The sequence below is a fragment of the Cardiocondyla obscurior genome, linkage group LG07, assembly GCF_019399895.1.
Source record: "Cardiocondyla obscurior isolate alpha-2009 linkage group LG07, Cobs3.1, whole genome shotgun sequence".
Taxonomy (NCBI): domain Eukaryota; kingdom Metazoa; phylum Arthropoda; class Insecta; order Hymenoptera; family Formicidae; genus Cardiocondyla; species Cardiocondyla obscurior.
The window spans coordinates 1,346,115-1,369,505 of NC_091870.1; the positions used below are offsets into that span (position 1 = coordinate 1,346,115).

Below are 23,391 nucleotides of genomic sequence, written 5' to 3' on the forward strand. Positions count from 1 at the left end.
GTAAAAGCTCACTGCATTTTGAAAACACAAACTATTCTGTGTAATGTAAAGTTAAGGCTGCGTCATTAAACCACTGTAACTGATTATTATTTCGGCGGGACGACAAACAGAAACAACCGGTATGGGAGATAACAGGCGCCGAGTTTACGAACCAGGGGGTGCACACCGCGGACGGTATCAGCATCCGATTTCCGCGAGTCACACGAATCCGCCACGACAAGGACTGGTCGACAGCTACCACCTTGGACGAGCTGCGTGTCCTCTTCGAGAGGAAGCCTGACTCCGTCGATTTTAATCGCCTGCTCGGCATGTTGCCAGACGTCAAGGATGTTCCGAAAAAGACGAGCACGTCCCCACGGAAGGCCAGGAGCGCGAATCCAGGTTTATGGGACACGCCAACAACGAGTTCCAAGATCAAGAAGGAGTTAACGGATGATGCAGAGGAAATCAAGCTTCAAAAAACTCTCAAAAGAAAGGAGAGTGAACTTGACGTAGAAACGTCGCCCGATAAAGCTCGGTCGGAGAAAAAGAAAGCGAAGCTGAAACGCGAAATTAAAGAAGAAACGGAGGATTTCTTATCGGCAAAATTAAAAAAGGAAGACTGTTTGGCTGGCGGGACAGAATCATTCGAGTCTTCGTTTGATACGAACGCTTCTGGATCGGACACCGAGGATGCCGTAAGTAGTTATTAACGATAAATGTATCTTTTTTTTTTTTTTAATTATTGGAGAAAGTATATATCTCTGCGTGGGTTGTAACTACAAAAATTTCCTACTATTTAAATATCGCGTATTCCCTTTAATAAATGCTTCCATCTTTCTGTTCTTTCTCGATTCGATTTACTCAGTTAATTAATTTTATTATTAATTCCACAGCATCTATATAATATTCAGCTGCATCGCTTGGATAATATTATTCGTACGCTCGCTGAACTCTGCACTCCGCTTGCTCCGTTCTCTGCCTACCTATGTTTAAGCTTGAAAACCATTTATTTATTTTATACAGCTTGCAGTTATACGCACGAATGCACTAGCATTGCTCGTGCGCAAATTTGGCGAACGAATTTATCTACAATACATTAAGAACTAATTTTTTCTCTTAATGATATAATTAATTTATTGATTATATCGTTTTACTCTTCTCTTTTTTTTTTTTGCTTACTAGATTTTTTTTTTTTCTTTCAGAAATCCAATAATACGCTGCAACATGTGCGAGCGAGTTTCGCGCCTGGTTTCGATACAAGCCGGAGAAAGGATGTACAGAGGCTGCTTAAAACGTATCCTTTCTTTTATCATTATTTCGATAAATCGCGCACCACTATATTCGCCGTAATTACGTTATCTTTACCCTCACATTACATTCGCAGTTTCATAAAAGCTCGATGATTTTATGATGGTCGCGCCTGCCTCCGGTAATTTCATAAATTTTTACCGCTTCCCCGTTTTCCCCTCTCGCGTTCTTTTTCTCCTACGGTCCTCTAATCGATTTTCGAAGTAACGCAATGTTCGGGCCTCGTATTTTACATGAATACATAAATTATTTTATCGAGTAAAAAAAAAAAATAATAAAAAATTTAAAAAAATTACAGAAGACTTAAGATCTCCAATGGAATTAGGAAACAAAGTTAGTTGCAAAATTGAAATAATTAAAAATTGTACACTGAAAGACAGATATGGCATTTGCTGCGGCGACGGCGGTTGGCCTACGTGACTCTCGGCCGCCGAGTAGTGGTAGGAAGGGGAGTAGTAGTAGTGAGGCGCGGGTTCTTCTCCCTTCAGTCCTTTATGACCGATGCTCCGCGACACATCTGCGCGCGCGCTTCGTGTGATATTTCGACGCACACCACGCCAAGATCACCCACGCCAGCCGCCGTCGCCACCCCACGAACGCCATTCCTGACTGTGAGTGTACAAGTGTGCGAAATCTAAGTGTCGACCCGCATTTTAATAAATTTAAAATCCAAAGCTACCTTGCAAATCTCGTTGATCTCTCACCTGCTACCTAAGGTGAAAATATTGCTGTAGAAAATCTTTTACTCGGCTTTGCGTAAGCGTGCAATTTTTCAATTTCAAAATTCTTCTCGAGATTCAATTTCTACGACCACTCTCGGCAAAGTCGCGTAACTTTGTGTTTCGCCAGTTTACGGCAACTTGAAACGGTTCTTTAATTTTATCGAAGGGTCGGCACATTGTAACATATTGCATTACGCCGTACATCTTTCGCTCGTGTAATCCAGTTACGTAACAATTAAAATAATTGATCTACACGTAGGGTGACGCTTTGTAAATTGTTTGGAAGGAGATATAATTTACGCCGGTGTACGAAACTCGATAGTTTTGGGGAGCAATCTTGCGCGATGTATAAATCAGGTTTTCGATGGATCGCCCAGAGACGCTCGCGTAAAATTTTTATCCCCGAGGGACTCGTCCGGTCGCCGGAATCGTTTCCGCGGCGTGACCCCGGGTTTATTCCTCCCCTTTCTTCATGAAACGTATCTTTCCCCGGGGTGAGTTTAAAGCGAGCCGCGCTGACGTATCCGAACTATGATCTTTCCTTGACAACGTTAAAACATTAGACTTGGTGCCACGATGGTCATACCGGCGAACAGACGCGACTTGACGGCAACCCACGTCATCCATACGCGTGCAGAAATTCCGTCCTCGGTCGTCCTCGAGGTAAGTTTGAACTAGTTAAGTAACATAATGCGCACGTGTCCTCGCGAGATTGTAACGCACGATTGCGGGGAAAGATTGTAACGGAGGAGGACCAGCTTAGAACCAGCGACGAGTAGAGAATCAACTTTGACTAGATCGACTGAGTGAATTTTAGGATAAAGATTCCTTTATAATAAAAAAAAAAAAATCTGAAACTAATTAGCGTGAAAATTATCGATATTTATTGATAGAAATAATCGTGAGGGATATACCTTTATTATATTTTGTCATAGTTAAATAATATATTATGCATTGCTTTTAAATTTAGTTGAAATTCTTGCGCAAAACTTTATTTCCCTCGCACGTACGCTGGAATATGTTTACAGCGAGTCACGCTTTTGCTTTTTCGGTTTTCAAGCTGGTCCTCCACCAGTTCTCGTTGGTGAAAAATCGCGCCGGGAATCCGATGACGCGGAAATTTAACGCGTGCTCGTATGGAGGGAATGGAATGGGGTGAAAAGAGGTAGGGGCCATAACGAGATTAACCGCGGTTAATACCGCGGCTATTACCGTCTTCATCCCTAATGTTCAGCACTTTCCGCTACTCGGGAAGCAAGTTCTCGCTTAATCGTCAGCGTCGATTACCGGCCGTTCTCTCGAGCTGTTAATTTTCCACCGTAGCTTCGCGCTGGGAAGGGTGCAAGAAAACCGTATATTTGCATGTCGCGAGCGAAACGTAAAAGATAATTTTGTCGCGGGACCTCACATTACATTTTTTTTTTTTACGCCAACTATTCCATCGCAAACTTTCTTTTCCGACATTCTCCTTTTTTTTTTATCACGAGATTTGGCCTCTCGGTATGACTCGTACAGTGCTTGCGTCATCGGCGCTTATCGGATTTATCAAAAGGTTCGTCCGTTCCCTTTTCGTTTATTAACGCGAAAGTCGCGTGGGCGAGAAACAAAGGAATTTTTCGAAACGATTTAAAAATATATTAACTAATCGAATAATCTTAAAACGCACTTGCGTAACGCGGGCAATAATTTTTTCCAAGGTCCGTTTTTCTACTTCTTTCGTTCGGCGAAAAAAGAAAATGCAGAAACGAGGAGGCTTTGAATAAAGCCCGCATGTGTATTACGTGAGACATGTTGTTGAAACGTTCTTTTATGCCCCAGGATTTTGCGGACTTTCCACGATCTGTCAAACACGTAACCGTGTCCTGGCTGGAGGAAACTGCAGCGCAGTCGAGGCAGCAAGAAGAGATTCGACACGCGGTCCAGCTGGCAGGAGACTACTGCGATTGCCCGTGCACGCATCGATAACGCGGCAGGTATTTCGCCCAGGATTCAATTTCTTCGCAAATATTTCCGGTAAGATTTATAAATATTAATATCACGTGTAAATTTATGCTGAAAGTAAAGGATACTCTCGACGGTATAATTACGCCCTCAGCTGTCCTCAATCTTTTCCTTTGGAATATTTGAGTTTATTAATAAGAGTTTACATGCGAGGGAAAATTGCAAACTGCTAATGAACGCGGACAATTAGGCGAACTATAATCAGACGCAATTCGCTAAGTGGCGGTCTCGGCGATTAAACGCGCGCGTGGACGCGAACGGGTGATGCTGCGGAAAATTTAGTTCGTACGTCGCGACATCGTCGACGTTTTTCGTTCCCGACGACCGCGAGATCAATCGGCGGGTAAGGGAGAAAAATATCTCACGCGATTGAGGGGACAATTACAGTAGTTTAATCATTCATGAAACTCGGTAACGTGTTACAGGCGAGACACATATTGATAACAGGCAAATGAGATTACGCTTTAATGGAACATATATATATATTTTTTTTTTTTTTATGTATATTTGTGTCGCGTGATGTGACAAAACAGCATTAGTTGACGATCTGTTGTTTTAAAGACGAAAGAGAAGAATTAGACTTGGCACGTGGTCATTTATGGTAACGTCTTCTGATATGTATTCTGCGATTACACGATTCCTCCGCCTCTCCGTTATTATAATGTCATCGTTGCAGTTCATCGCAATTTAGATCGTTTTTCAGATTAGTTTTCTCTTTATTTTACTTCTCTTCGCACGCTCAGCGTCGTTTTTTTTTTTTTTTTACAAAGGGCGGAAGCATCGCAGAGGAATTCGGAAAGAATAGTCGATAGAAGTGATTTTCGCAGCTACTTTAAAATTCTGAAAGCTTTAAAATTGGACGACTTGTGAATTAAGGGTCAAGAGGAAGGATTTCCTCAATCTTTATCTCGCCTCACGCGCCAGAAGGTTCGGAAACGCGCGGCTACGCGATTCTGTAAATCGAGAAAGGAGTATTTCCCGAGATTTCAACGACTGGATCGTTGAAATTTTAATAAAGAAATTCGCGCGCAGACGTCGATGCCTTTTAATACTTTTGTCGTTATTTTATTTTATTAAAAAAAGAATTTTCTTTTGTACGCATTGCCTACTCTTTTAAGTTAGAATCGGTCTTTCCACCCCAAACGTGATTTGGTTAAAAAAAAAGCTCCCCCCGTTGAACGGATTAACCGCGCTAAGTATTTGATAATCGGGGCTTATTTTATATGTCAAATTATTTCGTTAAACGGATTACGTCGCGAAACGGCCGGGGAATTGCGCGTTGCGTTATAAATAATTTAATTAACAGTGCTAAATTATAATTACCGTTGCCGCCAATAAGTAACAACCGTCAGCGCCGAGTCGCGTCGCGTTACCATTCACGAACGTGTTTGATGAGATTTTTTTCGCGCGTTTCTTTACATACCGCGGAACAAATATGATTGAACTTTCTGGCGGTGAGGCATAACGATTCTCTTCTCACTCTGCGAATTTCATTCTCACTCACACTCTCTCATTCTCTCTCGCTCTCGCTCGTTTTCTCTCGTTCCGGCTTTTCCTTCTGTCTCGTCACGAATCTATTTTCCGAAGCAGGCCACCGCGTTCGTGGCACACTGCTTCCAGAAGCCCCGCTTTTGCAAATCGCTAAAGTCCAGTTGGTTGCGGAGACGCTTCACGATTTGCTTGGTGAACAGGTAATTTATCAGGGCTGTCTCGATGCTGCCGTCGTCGTTCATCAGCTGGAACAATTAACAGTATGTTGTAGTTCTCTTTTCTATTTTTTGTTTTTTTTTTTCGGGAAACTAACGCGGTTCTCTGGTAAAGTAAACCGACTCGTAAATTAATTCATGAAAGTCACAAAAGTCTCTTTTTACGCAAATGCGCAGACAGCGTAATTTATACCTGCAAAAATGTATTACGCGGTTCCGAGAATGAAGAAGAATAATGATTTGGGGGAAAAAAAAATTTTGTTTAAATAAAATAAAATAAAACCTATAAACTGAGAGAAAGCCGCGTATCGTAATTGTAATTTATGTAGTTTCGCGTTTCTTCTTCTCCGCTTTGTACAGTGAAAATACCTACGGACAGAATTACAAATGACCTCTGTGTAAAAGCACATAACTCCGTGATTATACTTTTTTTTTCCCGTCAGTGTCGTTACGATAATTTGACGGCAAACAAATTTTAAATACGAACGACAACTTGGACTGAATCAACCGCGCGCCGTTCACAGTTTCATATGTCACAATTTTAATGGAATACGCTTTTAACAAAAGATACGTACGCGAAAATACGATTATCCCCCGTCAACCTTCCGATAATAAAAAGCGAGAAGTTCGCGGTGCATTACAAGCGGACGCGCTTTTTCGTTAGCACAGCGTAATGGCACGTAAATTGCGTACGTCGGGGGGTTGGGGCCAGAGCGAAGTAAACCGTCATATTTATCGCCGACGGTTGTAGTCGTTTTATGCACGATTCGATTGACATTTATTTCAACGTTTTTCGTTGCACGGATAAAAAGCAGCGGCGCGCCGCGCCGCGCTTTTACCTGTTCGGCGTCTGTTCCTCTCAGCGCGTAATTCGGGTGAATTTTACAAATAACTTTACAAGTAAGGTCCACCGTTAAAGTCGATCAAGCAAAAATGAATATTAACGCGATAACAGGCTGCGGTTTCGAAACTTTTTCCTGAACTGGGTCTTTGAAAACGCCCAACACTCCCCGCGCGAATTAAAATGCGAAGCCACAGATAAACCGGTGGAGATGTAGTAAACGCCCGCGCTTGCAGGTTTAACGGATGCAGGAAGGATGCCGCAAAAATCTGATTGTCGTCGACGGTTTATCGGTTATTGGTTTGCGAGCCACCGCTGCTAGCTTTGCTCTCTTGATTTTGCCAGCTTTTCGCACCTTTTCGCGGTCTTTACGCGGCCGGTGACAAAATTTTCGCGTCGCGCGAATAAAAAGCGTGGCCCATTGCGCTGGGAGAACCCTGCCGGGGTTTCTCGAAGACTTTTTCCTTATCAAAATAATTGTTTGCACTATGAAATTTTATTTTAAGCCGCGACGCACTTGCGCGAGCGATAATATTGCGCTCGCAATAAATATTCACGAGCGTATACCTTCAAATGTGCAATCGATAAAGCCTTTTCTGTTTCTCTTTATCATTTTTCTCTCTTTTTTTTTTTTTTATATATTTTTTCTTATATCCTTTCCATCTCGGGAAGCGAAATGTGAATCTAAATTACGCCGAGTCGAGTTATTACTTTTTATTACAAGCGCTGAAAGACCGGGACACGACCGACGTTGTCGTTTTCTTTTTTCCTGTTCTTTTTTCGATTTGACGCTTAAGCGAACGTTCCTCGTCGCCGTCGGCGGTACCTTTCCCGCCTTACGTGCACGCCCGTGTCCTCGCCTATCTCATTTGTAATTCAAAGACGCGCGGTGCGCGGTTACGCAACACGCGCAACGCAATTCTTGCGAATCGTTTATTCCGCATATTGCAGGCGAGATGCTCGGGGAAAAAAAAGTATAACTCGTTTATGTAGCCTCCTCGCTGCCCTCTTTTACGTACATCGCGTCCTCGTCCCGTAATGGAAACGGTCAAGACGCTGCAGCGCAGTCCGCGCGTAAACTCTCGCGAAAGCTCGCCGGGATAGCGAATGACAACGCGTAACGATTTGGCGAACGAGGCTCGCCATTCAGGTTCTCTAAGCTGCTGTTTTTCGTGACGTTAAAGCTCTTCGCTACTCGTCACCGGTATGTTTGCATCGTGACCTGAGAACTGAGATATGTCACACTCGAATACAGCTACATTAAGACGTGATCTACCCACGCTTATTTCCGTGGCGGTTTCCCCTTCGCCCTTTTGCTCTTGTTTCGCATTTTCGAGTACCGGTAATATTATTACGAACGCGTAAACGACTCGTAAAGTGAAAATTTTCAAATCGAAAACGCGGAGCTTGCGGAAGGAATGAAGGAAACAAATTGCGCAATAATTTTGTAGCCGCGACTTTTATCACAACAGCGGGTTCTACTTTTCTTTTTTTCTCCTTCTTATTTCGCCCCCCTATTTTTTTTTTTTTTTCCATCAAAGTCGCGGCAAGAAAGTTCAACGTTTACGCAACACGCTCCCCTACATTCTTTAAATCCTGCGTTTTAAAAAGCAGCTCATCGCGTTGAATAGCTCGCTTATGACTTTGGCGTTAATATCAACGTTATTTTCGCGACGGACCACGGGACAGATTTTACGGCGACTTTTTTGCAAATTCCGAAGAAACAGTTCGCTATGGTTTATCTAATTGTAAGATCGTCGCGCAAAGGTCTCCGGGTTCGGGAGAAGACGGGAATCGCAAGGAGCCGGTGTTCTCGTAAATGTTAGCGAAGCTTTCACGCCGGACTCTCGAGATTCTCGTGGTGGCGATATTTGTTTCCAATCGTTTCCCGATCTCGCCTCACCTCGCTCGATTATAAAGCGGCGGAGAGAGAAAGACGTTTCTGACGGGCTGTCAAGCGAGCGTACCCCGTGCAGTGTCCATTTCGCTCGCCCTTGTTAATTCCGATCGAATCGAAAGTCCACGGGCGGGAGGAAAAAAAAAATAGCTGGAACTTGCTTCCCCTTTTGCCCCTTCATCCCTTTCCTTCTTTTGTTTTATTTTTCGCGCGTTTCAGTGGAAAACGGAATTTTCACAAAAGCCCTCGAACGCGGCCCAGATTTTTTTCCTTGCAACGATATTCGGAGGAACGACCTTATCACTGTCGCGCAAAGATTAAAAAAGAAATTCCCGCGAATCTCTGAAAGCTGTGACCACCTTACGCGTCTTGCGGATATTTTCTTGAACTTACGTTAACGTTGTTCAAAAGTTTTTCTTTGTCGATCGCCGGCATCGCCTCCGAATATTCCGCCAAGATAAAGAGCAATAGCGCCAGAGTAACCGCACTACGTACGGACAGCATCGTTCCGAATCTGCGAACAGTTATGAAAATAATCGTTGGTTAATTATTACCACCGAGTCATTAATTAAAAAAATTCGTGTTTGACGGGAGAAGTGCATTAAAAAAAAAAAAAAAAAAAAAAAAAATCATGTATAGTTTTCGTTTACGGCGTATACCAATCGTCAAAGTTGCAACTAAAAAATTTTTTTGCGTTTGCTCAAACTCGAAAATTTCCGGGAAATAACACCGCACTTTGGTAAAATTGATGTCAATAAAACGTCAAACCGGATAAGTGACGTTTTACGTTTTATAAGTCTTGTTCCACGTGTCGCGTACATATTCCGCGTATTAAAAAAAAAAAAAAAAATTACTTTGGACAGCGAACGATAACCGACAACGATAAAAATAACTATAACGAATCGACTAAGATTCATGAAAGCCAAGTTCGTAAACGTATCCCTTTTTTTCCCCCAATTTTCGACGAAGCAGATCGGTTATCTCTTATCTCGTTACTCGCGTTCATTTCTGACAGCGTGGACACGTCAGTAATTGTTTGACGTTTTATCGGGTCTCGAGAAGTGAAGGATATCTGCGAATTTCTCATTAAAACATTCTTAGAAAGTATGGCGATGGATTTGCAAGGATCTCGAAATATGTTTCCAACAATAAATAATAAAGCGCGTGCCATTTGCTGTTATACCAAGTTGAAAGAAGTTTTCAACCAGCGCTTTGATCGGCAGTTTAATTGAAAAGAAATACGAAGAACGGAACTAATACGTAACGAAAATTTCAGAAAAAGATTAATAGATGCGAAACGTATAATTAAAAAAAATTAACTAATGTATCGATCAGATAAATAATTAAATATACAGTTTTTGCGTTGTATAAATAAATTTATCGGACGACGGCGGTAGTAACGCCAAGGTTTCCTCTGTCAGAAACCGAATAAAAAGATTGGCAAAGGGGTACGAGCAGGAGATAGAAATCCGTCGAGGGTGGCGAGGGAAAGAGATGAAAACTAAATGAAAAACGAAGCCCACGCGGAACTCGTCACCCGTGGTCCGTTACACAATCCGCTAATTGGAGGGACAAACGATGCGCATTATTGGCCGTGTTGTACACATCAGATAATTGTTGCGGCCACCGCCACCGCCGCCACCGCGAAAAGGGGATATTCGAATCACAAAGCGCTGTGGCGACAGCGAAATGAGCGTGAATTTAATTCATTAATTAGAAAAGGTCATCGCGACAATTCGCGAAATGGTTGTAACGAAACGCCAGCGGACGCGAGCTTCTGAGACACTGTCTATCGATTCGGGAAACGGTAGATTGACGAAATACGTGAGATTTTTCCGGGAAAAGGTGAAGCAAAGACCTAAAAGATTGAAACTTAAAAGTTGAGGGTCGTCGAGAAGTTAACCTCCGAGACAGCTCTCGATGAACCAGAATGTGAAGGGACTCGATCACGTGGAATTCTAAAAATTCTTTATCCGAAACTTTTTATCCCGGCGTAATTACAAAACTGAGAACAAGTGAATTTCCATTAATAAATTATTTCGGCAAATTTGAAGGGACTGCTAAGTTATTAAGATATCGGTACTTTGAATATTAATTAATTGCCACACGCCAACGATTGGGAATAAAAAAGAAAGAAAAATCTTTTTAATTTCATTCTCATATGTGTTATGTTCTGATAGGAGTGAGTCTGATTATGGGGGGGGAGGACCTTTTCTACTTCCACCACAAGCACGTCGGCGCGCATAATTTATTTTTACATAATTGCTCTCGCAAAAGCAATTTGTAGCAATTGATTTAATTTACGTTTATGTAATAATTACATTTCTACTTTCCATTGGGAATCGAGATAATGTAGCGAAATATCATATTGAAAAGTTACACAGAATGTCGAGAATTGTCTGAAATTAAAATACGATATGAAATTTAGGTTGAAAAATTAATAGAAAACTTTCACTAGTTTTATGTTAAAAAAAAATGTTTTAATAATTTTCATGCGTGACATGATTTTTTCGTATTTTATATTTGTAGAAATTTATAAATTACAATTTACTGCTTTGTAATTAGGTTTTTATCTCAATCAGAATTTCGTTTTATCGTCTAAATGCGATGTCTGACCATGTAAGACCTATTCTACTGAAATCGTTCCACGCGCGCGTCTGCATCGCGATCTCCGAATTTCCTCTTCCCCGGGACTTTCTACAATTATTTTTCGTTTAATTTACATCGGAGTAATTCAAGATTAATATTCGATACAGTCGACGTGTCAGCTCCTTTTTTTTTTTCGCCACATCTCGCGCGGAAATTCGGAAACGCGAGTTATACCTGTCAGTTGGTGTACCGCCTGGTTTTGTGCCCTCGACTCGAAACACACTCGTGAACAAAGATCTCCCTTCCTCTCCCCTTTGTCTCGTCTGCTTTTTCCTCTCGATGGTGTCACCTCGATGCCTCCACGACAGAGTGACCGCGCTTGGAGCACGCGACCACTTTATACTCCGTGCCATCCCGTTGGCGGACGATGGTGGCGGTGGTAGCAGAAAGCCACCCCTTCCCACACGGAGCCCACGCTCCCTCTCGCTCCCTCGTTCGCAGAACTTGGATAGTATATCGTCCCTACATCTCATTTGCCAAGTACAACGAGAGCCGACGTTACCGAAACTCCCTTCCGAAAGAACGGATCTCCGAAGCAACGACATGCTCCTACGTAACATTTTTCCGAACCGGCACCGGCGAATTAAGATTAACTGCTAGTTAGTATCGTTCACGGTGTTGTAACAGCTAGGAGGAATTGCGAGGGCAAATTAGGTCAACGGATATGGAACAAAATTACGAGAGAGAATTACAGAATAGGAAGAGGGACCGATGCTCGAATGAGAAAGAAACAAGCGAACTAATTATGAATCTTGATATAAATCTAATTTGTACCTTCCTCTCTCTTTCTCTTTCTCTCTTTTTTTTTTTTCTTTTGACTTTTTCCGTTTGAAAGCACTTCGCTAACATGCTGAGCACGTGTGTTAATCGTTGCTATTCTCTTGGGAATGATCAGCGCGAGTTATAACGCCACTTTATCTTTGCTCTTTCCCTCTCGTCGCTTGAAGAACTTGATTACTCATATGATACATGTTTCGACGCACGTGGAAGGTGTCCTGGGAGCATCGAGTGTCCTTTTGATCGCAGCTTTTTCGATTTACGCTACGGCGAGCTCTCTCGGCGAACCAGATTGTTGCGAAAAAACAAGTATAATTTTTAACTTCGTCGTTAACCGATTTTCGCTTGAAATGTTTCTTTAGCTGGATTTTCTGCTGTCACGCTTTGTTCTTTTTTTTTAATTATTTTTTCCTTTTTGTGGAGGAAGCTAATAGGCTAAAAGTTACGTAACGTATGCGACATCGAACGCTTCTCCGCAAGGGCTAACAACCCTTTCGAAGAATTCGCTGCACGATTAAAAAGAAAATAGCTTGGCTGCGGTTTAACCGTGTAGTTTGTCGTCGCCGTTGTGTAGAACCGAAAGGAAACTTCCTCCGTCTGCCTCTTTCCCATCCGTGGAAGGAATGTAGGGTCCGGCACTCCAATCAAGGACCACGCGAGATTACACGCATAGCTCGTCCTCACGCTTTGACGCGCATTAGAGCGACTTTGATTAAACTCTCATTAATGTAATCGGCAATTAACTTGTCGATCAATATCCGTGCCGTCGCATCAATGTTAACGAAATTATTAACTTTTGTTGTGTGACACAAGGCATACAACCGATTACGAAATCCTATTACCGTCTACGTAGAAAAGGGTCTCGCTGCAGAAGAATTTTTTCATTAACATGTAGCGTAGGAATATTCGTATGTGTAGCAGAAAGAAAAGTAAACTTCAGTTCCGAGGTATTCAGCTTTTGAATACAAATTGTGATAACGTAAGAATTTACATTTAGATTGCTATCTTATTCCAATAAACGTCTCTAACTGCGCGTTTTATGCCCCCGTTTTGACCGCGCATTTGAAAGCTGAAGTATTAGGAATAAACGGTATAAATATATTACGTAGGCGTCTTTTAAAATAATTGCATTACATTAAATTATATTTTTAGAAATGTAATATAACGTTACAACAAAATATGCAGAGGGTATCACTAAAATCATTTTATGGTTTCTTTCGCTTTTGATTTTTATAGAAACGTCTATCGACGTGAAAGCAATCTTGTTATCGAAAGTGTAAAGCTGACGTAAAGTTTTATTTTTTCACGTAGTTAATATATTATCAGAAAAAATTAATTTATTGTTGCAAAAATTTTTTTTTTTATATAAAATAAAACTGATATATAAAAGTTTAATGAAATGTGCAGAATAAGAATGAATTATGTACGTCTGCAATCGTCTTTTTAAAATAATATACTCTTTTTCAACACTGTAAGATATTTTATTTACACAACTTAGCAATACTTCATAAATACATCTATTTTCACATACATTTGAAGTAAAGTAGCAGTCGTTGTGACAAAATCACATCACATGGCGAATATAAAAGAATAAAAATATAATTTTTATAATTGTAGGCCAAAGGTGGTAGGAAAAATCGAAAGCAAAAAAATATTCATATGCTTCGACACTCATTGTATTTACACGCGTATACTCAACACGCACGCAAATATCCTGTTTTTTTTTTTTTCTTTTTTTTCTTTACAAACGGCGCATCGAAGTGATATCCAGGATAATCTCCGTCGGTAGGTACTATTGCTTAGTGTACATATAGTTGGCCCCTTCTGCTAATATTAACCTCAAATAGAACACTGGATTACAGTAACTCGAGACACTTTTTCAAACGTTAGAGATTAAAAAAAATTTTATTTTTATAATTTCTCCAACATATTTTTTTTCTTAATGGCTGGCGTATCGATTGAACAATTTAAAATTGATACATAAAATTCCGAGATATAAACAAAAAGAAATTAAGTGGCCAGAATAGTGTGCCGTTTGAGGATTAATATCTTAATCGCGTTCTCGCCGCGAGAATTTTCTTGTACAGAGTCCTAGCACTAATTCACGTAAAATACAGCATGAACAAAATCTCCACGGTATTTCCTCCTCCTTATGCTTTATACAATATATTCGCAGAGTTTTACACATTATATTTACACGTTTAAATCAAAGAGTCAGTAAAAGTGACATTACAAGTTTCTAACTAAGCTCAAAGCCCGCACCGGCTTGTATCGCATATAAGAGCTTCTCGCGCAAAGTTTTCTCATCCGGAAATTCAGGGAGTTTCAGTAAGTTCATGCAGGTACTCGAGGTCGGCAAACGATCCACAGTACCGGCGTGCTGGATACAGAATGGTGGATCGAGTTCCTATAAATAAAAATGCGTCGAATTAAAAAAATGATAATGAAAAAAAATATCATGAACGATAATATTAATATTACTATCTGCTACCTTCCGTATTAAGATCTATTTTATAATTATCATTTTATATTACTGAATATAGTATAGCACGCGTATTTTTTTATGTACCTTAAATCCTAAGAGAGGAGGGCGGCTACAGCTGGTGACGAATTTCAATAATTGACCCTTCTGCTGATCGTTGAATTCGTTGACGACTTTCCAGAAGGCAGTGATAGTCGGATGATCGGGCGCGTAGCCGCCGGTGTAATTCGTATGTAGCATCAAGTCCGTTACGTCTACAGGAATCTGTGCACCTGATATGAGCACTTGCAGTTCCTTGTTGTTAAACATTTGTAACCAGTCAAGCGGTACAACACTACCGATTCCTTGTTTGAACGCGAAGCACTGTGCGCGTATCTGCTTGTTTAGCTTATAATCAGCCATCAGATGAATGTATTCGATGCGATTGTGATTTGTCACGGGAATATTAGCACCGCTTGGCTTCAATTCGTCGATCCGTCTTTCGCCAAGTTCATCGCTGAGTACTGTAAAATCTAAGCCAAGGTCCGCTACGTCGCCCTTGTAACTTTTGAGATAGAGCAAATTGCGATACATGATAGGATCGAGAGATGCTAGGTGGTGCACGTCCACATCTGACTGACGTCCAACGATCTTCGATAAGAAAAACTCGGCGAACGGCAACTCTACTAACAAATTCTCATATAACGCTTTTCCCAAAATCCTGCCGATGAAGTAATAATGTTTTGGGAAGTCGTCAACCAGCAATTGCACCGTGGGATTCGGATATAGCATGTTATCCTTGGTGAGCTTAAAGAAGCCACGGTTAGGGTCAAAACTAGTTTTTAGCAGCTCGGATAAAAATTCTCTGAATAAACCACCGCCGTCGACCCCAGCTTCCTCTAATCCCGCGGTGTTGACCAGTTGAACTCGCATTTTTAATCGCAATTCCGGCTCATTTTCCGGCGACAACTTGTCGAAAGCGTCCTCGTAGAGGTAGTTTCGTCTTACGGATATTTGTATTGATGGACCTTGCATGAAATGCGTAAGTTCGCCTTGCTGTTCTGCTTTGTCTTTGTAGATTAATGATTGAAATACTACTACGCGATTGTTAAATGGTACAACAAACGGTATCTCGCGCAGCAGCGTCAACGTTCGCACTTCCGTCGCTGACAGCGGCGGTCCCTCTTCAAACTCCTCTCTCGTGAAAGCCCTTAGATTTTGAAAGGGTACGTATCCGCGTAATCGACGTCTACGAAACGCGAAATCCTGCGGTTTATCGATGGGAATAACGATGTTCGATGCTATCCAATGGCCTTCCGGGCAAAACTGCCGTCTGAGATCGCGCGTGTGCAATTGACGAAGGAGGCCCACCGTAACCTAAGTTAGAAAAAAATTTATAATTATTTTTGACATCAATTCTTAATTATTAATTACATAAAAATAAAAAAAATATAAATTGACTGAAAAATCTGTTATTAAAAATTAATTCTAATTGTTAGAAGAGAAACCTTGAATAAGTGTGTCCAGATTTGCGTATCGTGTCGGCATTGAACAGCGGACGTAGGGCCCAGTACAGCAGTTTTGTAGTCGTCGCGCACTGTGGGTCGAGTGTCGGGAAATGCGAGCTCCACCAAGCCTAGGCAAACACCTTTTAAATGACCAGATAACATCGCGAGTTCTGCGATAGTAAACGGCATTGTATGTTGCTGTCTATTATTAGACATATATTCTGCGGAGGTCTGTTCGAGAAAGAATTCAGTGTCGTGCAATGTCGCGATTAACAAACTGAATAATGAGCAAAACACTGCTAATAACGGAACTATTCTGTCGGTGTCATCAGTTGAGAGAGCAATTCCGCGCGATATAATTTGCAGAAGAGATGTAGCAGCACCGCCACCGAATAACGATGTCTGTCGAATTGACGCTAAACTGGTCCACAGATGTTTAAGAAACACTGGTTTGAACGCGAGCATATAGAGTAGTTTGTACTTTTGAACGGCTAGCTTATTCGTGATGAGTAGATGATGGCACAAGCGACATAAAGGGTGCAACAGCACAGGAGGATCCGTTTGGCTCTGCTCAATTGCAGACAATATGCCGTTTACGCGTTGTTGCTCGTTTAGCATTTCTATGCACAATCGTAAGATATCGGCTTGCTCCTGATCAGTTACACTGCTATTAGATTCGTTGTCTGAATCGTTATCAGCTTGTTGTCGTTCTGAAATACTTTGCTCAGCCATCAATGGCACAATGGTTGAGCTCAAAGATGCAAGCACTTGCAAATAGTTGGTTAACGCATCCTCGGATTTGCACCATGCTAAAAAAAAAAATCAAATTGTAACATTAGCAAAGAATTTAAATTATAAATTTTATGCTATCGTTAGAAAATTTAAAAAACGATGTATTATTTAAAAAGTCGGAATATATTTTATTTATTCATTTACTTTAGCATAAAAAATAATTTTTTAAAAGCATTAAATAAAATTTTTAATTATACTTACATAACTGATTAGATGAATCTAATGACAGTACGCAATAGAGCAAATTTATTGTAGGTTCCAATTGAAGTCGATTGATACACACAATCAATTGAATATATGGAAAGTCTTTAAACTCTGCCAAAGCTGGCACAATAAACATGCGAATCGGATCGGATAGTCTAGGAGAAAATATACTTTTGCACAATTCTTGCAGCACAAGCGTAGAAAAGTTTTCCTTGTGATTCACGTAAGAAATTAAGTCCACGGGTCGTTTAATCATGTCCAACAAACACTTAGAGATCGGTATAGGTGCAACCGACGTTACTTCCGCCATTGGCGGCACTTTTTCATCGAGTAGCTTTCTCAACTGCTCGAAATAGTTGTGTTGAATCAAATAGATAAATATATTCTCTAAATGCCGATAACTGTGTTCGCGTAGCACTTTTTCCGTATCCTCTCGTGTTGTAAATACCTCCAGAACGCGCAAAGGTATCGCCAAGGAATACGCTCCATCCCGTAGCGTCTCGGTGTTATATCGCATACACATATGAAGGATCCACCTGTATCGAACGTATCGTGTATTAAAATATGATGTGATACGGTGGCTCTTTTATTTCATGCAATTATAGTTTTTATAAAAATATTCTTTAAATATTTATATCAAGAGGCACGGCAGTGCCTCGCGCCAAGTATAGGCGCATCGCACTACCGTGCCTCTTATTACGCGAGACGCCGTATTAATTAATAACTTACCGGAGTCTCCATAGCCATTGCGACGAACTTATTGACTTCAATTTAATTTCTTTTTGATGCTTTAAGAAGTGTTGAAGGACCCATATCAGTCTATTAGCATCCAAAGCATGATTATAAAAGAATAGCAATTTTCGTAAGTACGGCACTAGTTCCTCTAAAGTGAGATTCCTACGTCCAGCTGCCTGTTGGGCATCATCAAACTCCTTCCTTTTTTGAGCATGCACCAATCTCCTGGTGACAAAACTGCGGATTCGCGCTTGAATCTTCAATGCAGCATCATGTTTCTTTCGTTGCTGTTCTCTCTTTAGCCTTTCTAATTGCGCGTGCTGTAGAAGAACGGCTTTTTCATCTCGTCTACTGGCACCCGATAGGTTCTGCTGCGGCTTGCGCCTATAATCTCCTTCAAAGCTATACATCCTGATTCATGATTAATTGTCACACGTCTCAAGTTTATTCCTGAAAAACATTTGAAAATTATTAATATATAATATGATGTCTAATTAAATATAATACAAGGATAAATTTTTTTTGTGTATAAAACAAGTTATTTTTTTTTTTATTTTTATTTTTTTTTTTTTTTTTAGAGGTTTCAGAATATTGAGTTAAGAGATAAAAATATTGGGTCACATATAAAGCATCATGACCCTTAAAAAATAAAGTGCACATATTATGCCCGTCATACATCATACATTTTGATTTACTGAATGAATAATATACTTTTCAGAATAAACATTCGGTGTCTAATATAGGATGAATGTACAATTCCTGCATGAACATCATATATTGCCGTTATATTAAATATTAAATTTATTATGTTAACATCACAATTCCAAGCGTTTGGCATTACATATTGTTATCGTTATTGCGCGTCAAACGTGTTTTAAAGGCAATACGCGTATTGTGCATAATCATGCTTTTAAGGATGAAAAACTTACTTTCGGAGCAAATAAAAAGTAAAGCCCGCGACAAGTACAGGAGCGATCAGACGAGCTCTGCTTTCTCGGGAGAAATAAACAGGGAACTTCTCACAATAAACGTTGTCATGCTCTCCTCTACGCCGCCAAGTTTCTCCCGAGGCACGCACGAGAGTTTCAATTTTCAAACTCCGGCTGCTGCTCCTCCGAAGGTTAAGCGTGACCGAAGGTTTTCAACCCAGGACCGGTCTAGGAAATACCGTGGCGGTGAGTACGCGATTTCACGTAGTGCTTGATAGATTTGTCAGAGTTCATTACCGGACGGAGACAAAGCTCACGACAGGATCGCGCGTACGACACCACCGTACATGCACGGCTAGTCATCGAGGCTCGCCATGTTTCGGCCCCTCACCTTGACGAGAGAGAGACCCAATGCCGTCTGCTCGAAACCCCCCGGTCCCTCCGGTCCGAAATGCTCCGGAAGCCATAACTGCGTTCGCAGACTGGTGCAGCTAGTGCAGCTATAAACCAGCGTCGCCACCCGCGCCGATGCAACTGCAAATGCGATTGGCTGCGCTCTAGTTATAATCGCAGCCAGCGGCTCTCGGTTGGCGGAAGTGATTCGGTTCGCTGGGATGTTACGGTGCAAAGAAAATGCCGGATGGTATACGTACTGACAGTTTTCGAATAACCAATCGGTATCGCGGATCACTGTGTAGTCAGCGTAGTACCGTGGCTCGATCGTCGAGGGATTTCATGTGATTTTATGGCTCGCGCCTCATCACGCATATCGCATATGAAAATATTTTTCTGCCCGATCGGTTCGATTCGCTGCGGTCGATCGGTTAACCTGTCAACATTTGTCAGTCGGTCAGTGAGTCGTGCCGTCCACCGCTGCCGGTAGAACGCGGTGGAATCATCGAGAATCCCTTGCCCCCTCGAGTGCGCGTTCGGATTATCTTCGTCACGCGGATGCGCTCGCCTTCATCGCTGTCTTCGCCGCCCGTTCTGTCGGCGCCCGCCAGTCGTCGTCGTCGTCACCGCAGCCGCACGTCGTGCTATCCTCGTGAGGACCAGCGCAGAGACACGCGATGTCGAACGACGAGGCGTTCCACAGCCAGTTCACGGCCACAGACAGCATCGACGGCATCTGGCCTTTTCTGCAGAACGTGAGTTTCACATCTTTCTATTTCTTTTTTTTTTTTTATATATATTTTTTCCGTTTTTTTTTTTTTTTTTCCTTTTTTTATCATCTGTTTTTTCCGTTTTTTTTCTTGTCCGCCGTTTCCCGTCAAACGCGTTTCCTCCTTTCTCCATCGCGTTCGCTCGTTTGAGTGGGCGTCTCGCCGACTGATACGACGGAAAAACCGGTCGAAGCTGCGTTCAAGAAAAGCAACGCGTAACATTAATTACGCGCTTACTGCTTACTGTCAAAGTTGACGCGACTTCTGCCCTTTGTAGTTTAGTTCCGTACGCTCGTATGCGTTCTTCAAATTACGCGTGCGATGCTGCGTCAATTTCCCCGATGTTTTTACATAGCTCTCCTTGCTTGTACTTGTTGTGCTTTCTACAGATTGAAGTGAAACATAGTTACTATCCATGGGACTTGGACGAAGGAAAGAAAAAACAAAAGTATACAGATGTACCTAATCACCGAAAGATGAGGAACAGAAATTTACAAAGGATTAAATGCCCGATGGAAGAAAAAAGCGATTGCACGGAAAAAAAAGTGCATAATTACATAAACATCAGACATAACAATTTTATCATTCACGCCGAAAAAAATCCCACGTTTGTAGAACATGGAGTGAGAGTTCATACATATACTTCATACTATATTACGTACTAATAGCGGTCGTTCATCATGAGGTATAAATACTTGCCATTCAGTATTCTTGTAATTTCCATTTTAAATTTATCACGAATGCATATATGATGCCATCATTATAAACTCATGCATACATTATGCATACGTATTCTTTTATTAAATTTTACATTTTTGTCTTGAGAGAAGCCGTTTAAAATTGTAGAATTTTTATTTTAACTTTATACCGACTGGGAGATATAGCTCTCCGTTGTCAATCGCTTTATTTTGTATACTTTTTGCGCGCGTCGCTCTATTATCAGCTGCTTTACGCCCTCGCGTTCCAGATTCCCGGCCGACAACTCACGCTCGTCGCTTTGCCGACTTTCGTTTTCGACGCAGCCGACGATCACGGACCCCTCCGTCACGCTCGCCGTTTATGTGCAGACGAGTCTCTGGATGAAAAATATATTCCCGTGGAAACCTTATCTTATCGCCAGCGTCGCGTGTGAGACGAGACGCGAATCAGACGGCAGGCAAGAATAGACATCGGCTACCGGGTTCGACAATGCCGCGACCCCGTTATCTTCCTAGACAAAGAAATGGCGGTGACGACAAAAAAAATATCTATCCGATTATGCCAGCGCTCTATTTTCATCGTATATCGCGTATTTCGATTTCAAGGGCATTTCATCGCCCGAGATATACCTCCCGACAAGCGTGGTATGCACGCATGCACATAACACCGTCTCCGAAATTTCTGAATGTTTTCACGCTGATATGCGCCGCGAGCTTTCCTCGAGTGATCTCTTTTTAACATAGAAAGATTTGAGCGGTTTATTCGTGAAAACAAAAATTATCAATCGAGTCCTTTGATACTACATCGATACTATAATTCAACAAATTTAAAATGTATGAAGATTTATGTTCACTTGCGAACGGCTAATTTACCGCTCACTTGTGCAAATAAATGAATCGTTAAGTTGTAAAAAAAGAAAGAAAAAAAAAAAAGAGATTAAAAGAGAGAAGCCGAGGTTTTATCATGTTTTTTGCAACTCTGATAAAAGTGGGGAATGAATACTTTATAAGATAAGATATAACAGAGAAATCTTTATAAAAAGATTACTATTTGATAATTAGTTTTATTCGTTTTAGATTAAAAAATTAGTGTTATGTATAAATATTATGTTACAGATTGATTGGCGAGATCCATGGCTAGCCGCGTTAGTGGCCTTTCACGTTGCCATCACGATGACCACATTGATGACGAGGAACCACACGAATTTTCAGATAATCCTGTTTCTTATACTTTGTAAGAGTCTGCTGTAATTATGCGCAGATTTTACCCAGCTTCCATTATGTTACCACGAGCTATTTCTGTTTCAGTGCTTCTAGTTTACTTCTCAGAAAGCATTAACGAAGTTGCGGCAACAAACTGGATGTAGGTATTAAATTGCGGCATTGGCATGCTTCTCCTCCGGGCTTTTCCGATACGTTTTAATAATCCTCTTTAAAACTTCCACAGGGTATTTTCAAGACAACAGTATTTCGATTCGCAAGGCCTGTTTATGTCCATTGTTTTTTCCGTGCCCATTTTAATAAACTGTATGATCTTGGTGGTAAGTACAGCAACTTCGAGACCAGATATTACGTATTATGCAATTTGATTGCGCGTACTGATCATCATTCGTGCGGATCTTTTCAGGCCAGCTGGCTTTATCAATCCAGTCAATTAATGATGAGCCTGAAACGAGCTCAGCTTCGACAACAGGCAAAAAATCGTCAATCGGACGAGGCGACGAACGACAGAACGGTTGTCCGGCCCAAGCACGAGTAAAGATTCAGGGATCTAGTCATAATACGCAGTAGACCGCGAAAAGATACGTGCTATAAGAACGAGAGAGAAAATCGCTAGGGTTATACTTACGTCGACTTACATAGATTTTACAGAGCGTTGTGTACGCACTTGATCGTTGTTGATTCGATAATCGCGAAACGTCGATTAAGTCAGTTTAATATTTAACTTGCGCAGGATCTGCGCGACGAGAGGGAGAAAAGAAACAAGCGTGAATAATAGCATCGATGCAATCGGAACGATAATGCATGTCGAAGTTGCCTAGTCAAACTCTCGGTTAGAATGTACCTCCCGACATCGTACCGTATTACACAACGATTTTATGGAATTAAATCATTTGATATTGCGAAACGCAGATGGATTGATGAGAGATAATCGACCGTGCTGTGAACAATAACTACGCAGGAGTACACATGGTAAAATGTGACAAATTACGACTCGTTCTTGTCTTACCATTAAAGGCCGGCTTCGACCAAATTGCAGTTATAGTTATTACTACAATTATTTTAGTAATAACTTAGCGATTATTCGTTTATCAGCTCGCACAGTAATTAAAACGTATAATTTGTCACCTTAAGCTAAAAAATTTTTTTTTCTACGCGAGAAAAATGATCAAAAAATCTTCCATATTAAATTGCATAAACTTTTTTTTTTATATGTTAATCGTCGAACAAATTAATCGAAGCTTGGTCGAGGACGTCCAGTCGATGGAACATTCCGCTAGCTTATTTACGTTGTTTTGATATTCAGATACTGGTCGTGAAAATCAAAGTGTTCTTAATGTGTAATTAACGTACTTATTACATCAAATAGCGCAGGCACGTCACTTTTGTCGTAACAGCTTCGTTGTAAAGAGATATAACGCATTAATTAAGGATTCCGAGATACAATAACACTTGCGTGTGTGTGTGCGTGTGTGAGCGAATGAGTTTTATGTGAGTTTTACAAGTTGCGACCTTCCGCAAAACCGCGTCTCAGTTTTGAGGAAAGAATGTGAAATGTTTTTCTGAAATGTGGTGTGTAACGTCACTTTCTGAAATGTATATTTAATGTAAATCAAAGCGCATTACCTTGCCGCCTTTATATTTAATACGCGTTTAACGGTTTTAAGATAATAAAGATCGAGTATTTGTTCATACAAATGTACACGCGTTTCGCTCCTCTGTCTCGCATTTTTTTCCTCGCGCGACAACGCTGACTCAGCAGATTACAAATCATTAAATACCTCTATGTACGGATTA

General features: G+C 41.1%; 4 protein-coding genes across 5 annotated transcripts in view; 2 read left to right on the forward strand and 2 right to left on the reverse strand.

Moving 5' to 3' along the window:
* Dnalig3 (DNA ligase 3) overlaps window positions 1-4,095 on the forward strand; it is a 24,109-nt gene extending 20,014 nt beyond the window's left edge. Inside the window, exons 18-21 of the mRNA XM_070659606.1 lie at window positions 111-677; window positions 1,185-1,276; window positions 2,576-2,675; window positions 3,831-4,095. Of these exons, the coding sequence (XP_070515707.1) occupies window positions 111-677; window positions 1,185-1,276; window positions 2,576-2,675; window positions 3,831-3,977 (906 nt within the window). The 3' untranslated portion in view covers window positions 3,978-4,095. The remainder of the gene's footprint in view (window positions 1-110; window positions 678-1,184; window positions 1,277-2,575; window positions 2,676-3,830) is intronic.
* LOC139104258 (allatostatin C) lies at window positions 4,057-11,436 on the reverse strand. The gene is made up of 3 exons (XM_070659629.1): window positions 11,281-11,436; window positions 8,851-8,971; window positions 4,057-5,749 (listed from the first exon to the last, which is right to left on the reverse strand). Exons 2-3 carry the CDS (start codon window positions 8,959-8,961, stop codon window positions 5,588-5,590), a joined length of 273 nt encoding a protein of 90 aa, XP_070515730.1. The 5' UTR covers window positions 8,962-8,971; window positions 11,281-11,436; the 3' UTR covers window positions 4,057-5,587.
* Window positions 11,437-13,342: 1,906 nt separating this feature from the next.
* Window positions 13,343-18,934, reverse strand: LOC139104240 (ubiquitin-protein ligase E3C). Of its 2 annotated transcripts, XM_070659605.1 has the most exons (7): window positions 18,810-18,934; window positions 18,513-18,740; window positions 17,578-18,033; window positions 16,846-17,384; window positions 15,853-16,661; window positions 14,453-15,721; window positions 13,343-14,290 (listed from the first exon to the last, which is right to left on the reverse strand). In XM_070659605.1, exons 3-7 carry the CDS (start codon window positions 17,991-17,993, stop codon window positions 14,123-14,125), a joined length of 3,201 nt encoding a protein of 1,066 aa, XP_070515706.1. In that variant the 5' UTR covers window positions 17,994-18,033; window positions 18,513-18,740; window positions 18,810-18,934; the 3' UTR covers window positions 13,343-14,122. The 2 variants fall into 2 exon arrangements, with proteins under 2 accessions (XP_070515706.1, XP_070515705.1); XM_070659604.1 differs by having other exon boundaries at window positions 18,513-18,921.
* Window positions 18,935-19,170: 236 nt separating this feature from the next.
* On the forward strand, window positions 19,171-23,292 carry Tmem18 (transmembrane protein 18). The gene is made up of 5 exons (XM_070659625.1): window positions 19,171-19,660; window positions 21,490-21,607; window positions 21,682-21,736; window positions 21,821-21,914; window positions 22,001-23,292. The coding sequence occupies exons 1-5, from the start codon at window positions 19,583-19,585 to the stop codon at window positions 22,130-22,132; spliced, it is 477 nt and encodes a 158-aa protein (XP_070515726.1). The 5' UTR covers window positions 19,171-19,582; the 3' UTR covers window positions 22,133-23,292.
* Window positions 23,293-23,391: the final 99 nt, after the last annotated feature.

Excerpts from the sequence above, each read along its gene's own strand:
- LOC139104258 (XM_070659629.1), bottom strand. The coding sequence starts at position 8,961 with ATGCTGTCCGTACGTAGTGCGGTTACTCTGGCGCTATTGCTCTTTATC. Across the intron at positions 5,750-8,850 it reads AACTTTTGAACAACGTTAAC|CTGATGAACGACGACGGCAG; the intron begins GTAAGTTCAAGA and ends TAATTGTTCCAG.
- LOC139104240 (XM_070659605.1), bottom strand. The coding sequence starts at position 17,993 with ATGTATAGCTTTGAAGGAGATTATAGGCGCAAGCCGCAGCAGAACCTA. Across the intron at positions 16,662-16,845 it reads AGATTCATCTAATCAGTTAT|CATGGTGCAAATCCGAGGAT; the intron begins GTAAGTATAATT and ends TTTTTTTTTTAG. Across the intron at positions 14,291-14,452 it reads CTCCTCTCTTAGGATTTAAG|GAACTCGATCCACCATTCTG; the intron begins GTACATAAAAAA and ends TTTTATTTATAG.
- Tmem18 (XM_070659625.1), top strand. The coding sequence starts at position 19,583 with ATGTCGAACGACGAGGCGTTCCACAGCCAGTTCACGGCCACAGACAGC. Across the intron at positions 21,608-21,681 it reads AATCCTGTTTCTTATACTTT|TGCTTCTAGTTTACTTCTCA; the intron begins GTAAGAGTCTGC and ends TTTCTGTTTCAG. Across the intron at positions 21,915-22,000 it reads TAAACTGTATGATCTTGGTG|GCCAGCTGGCTTTATCAATC; the intron begins GTAAGTACAGCA and ends GGATCTTTTCAG.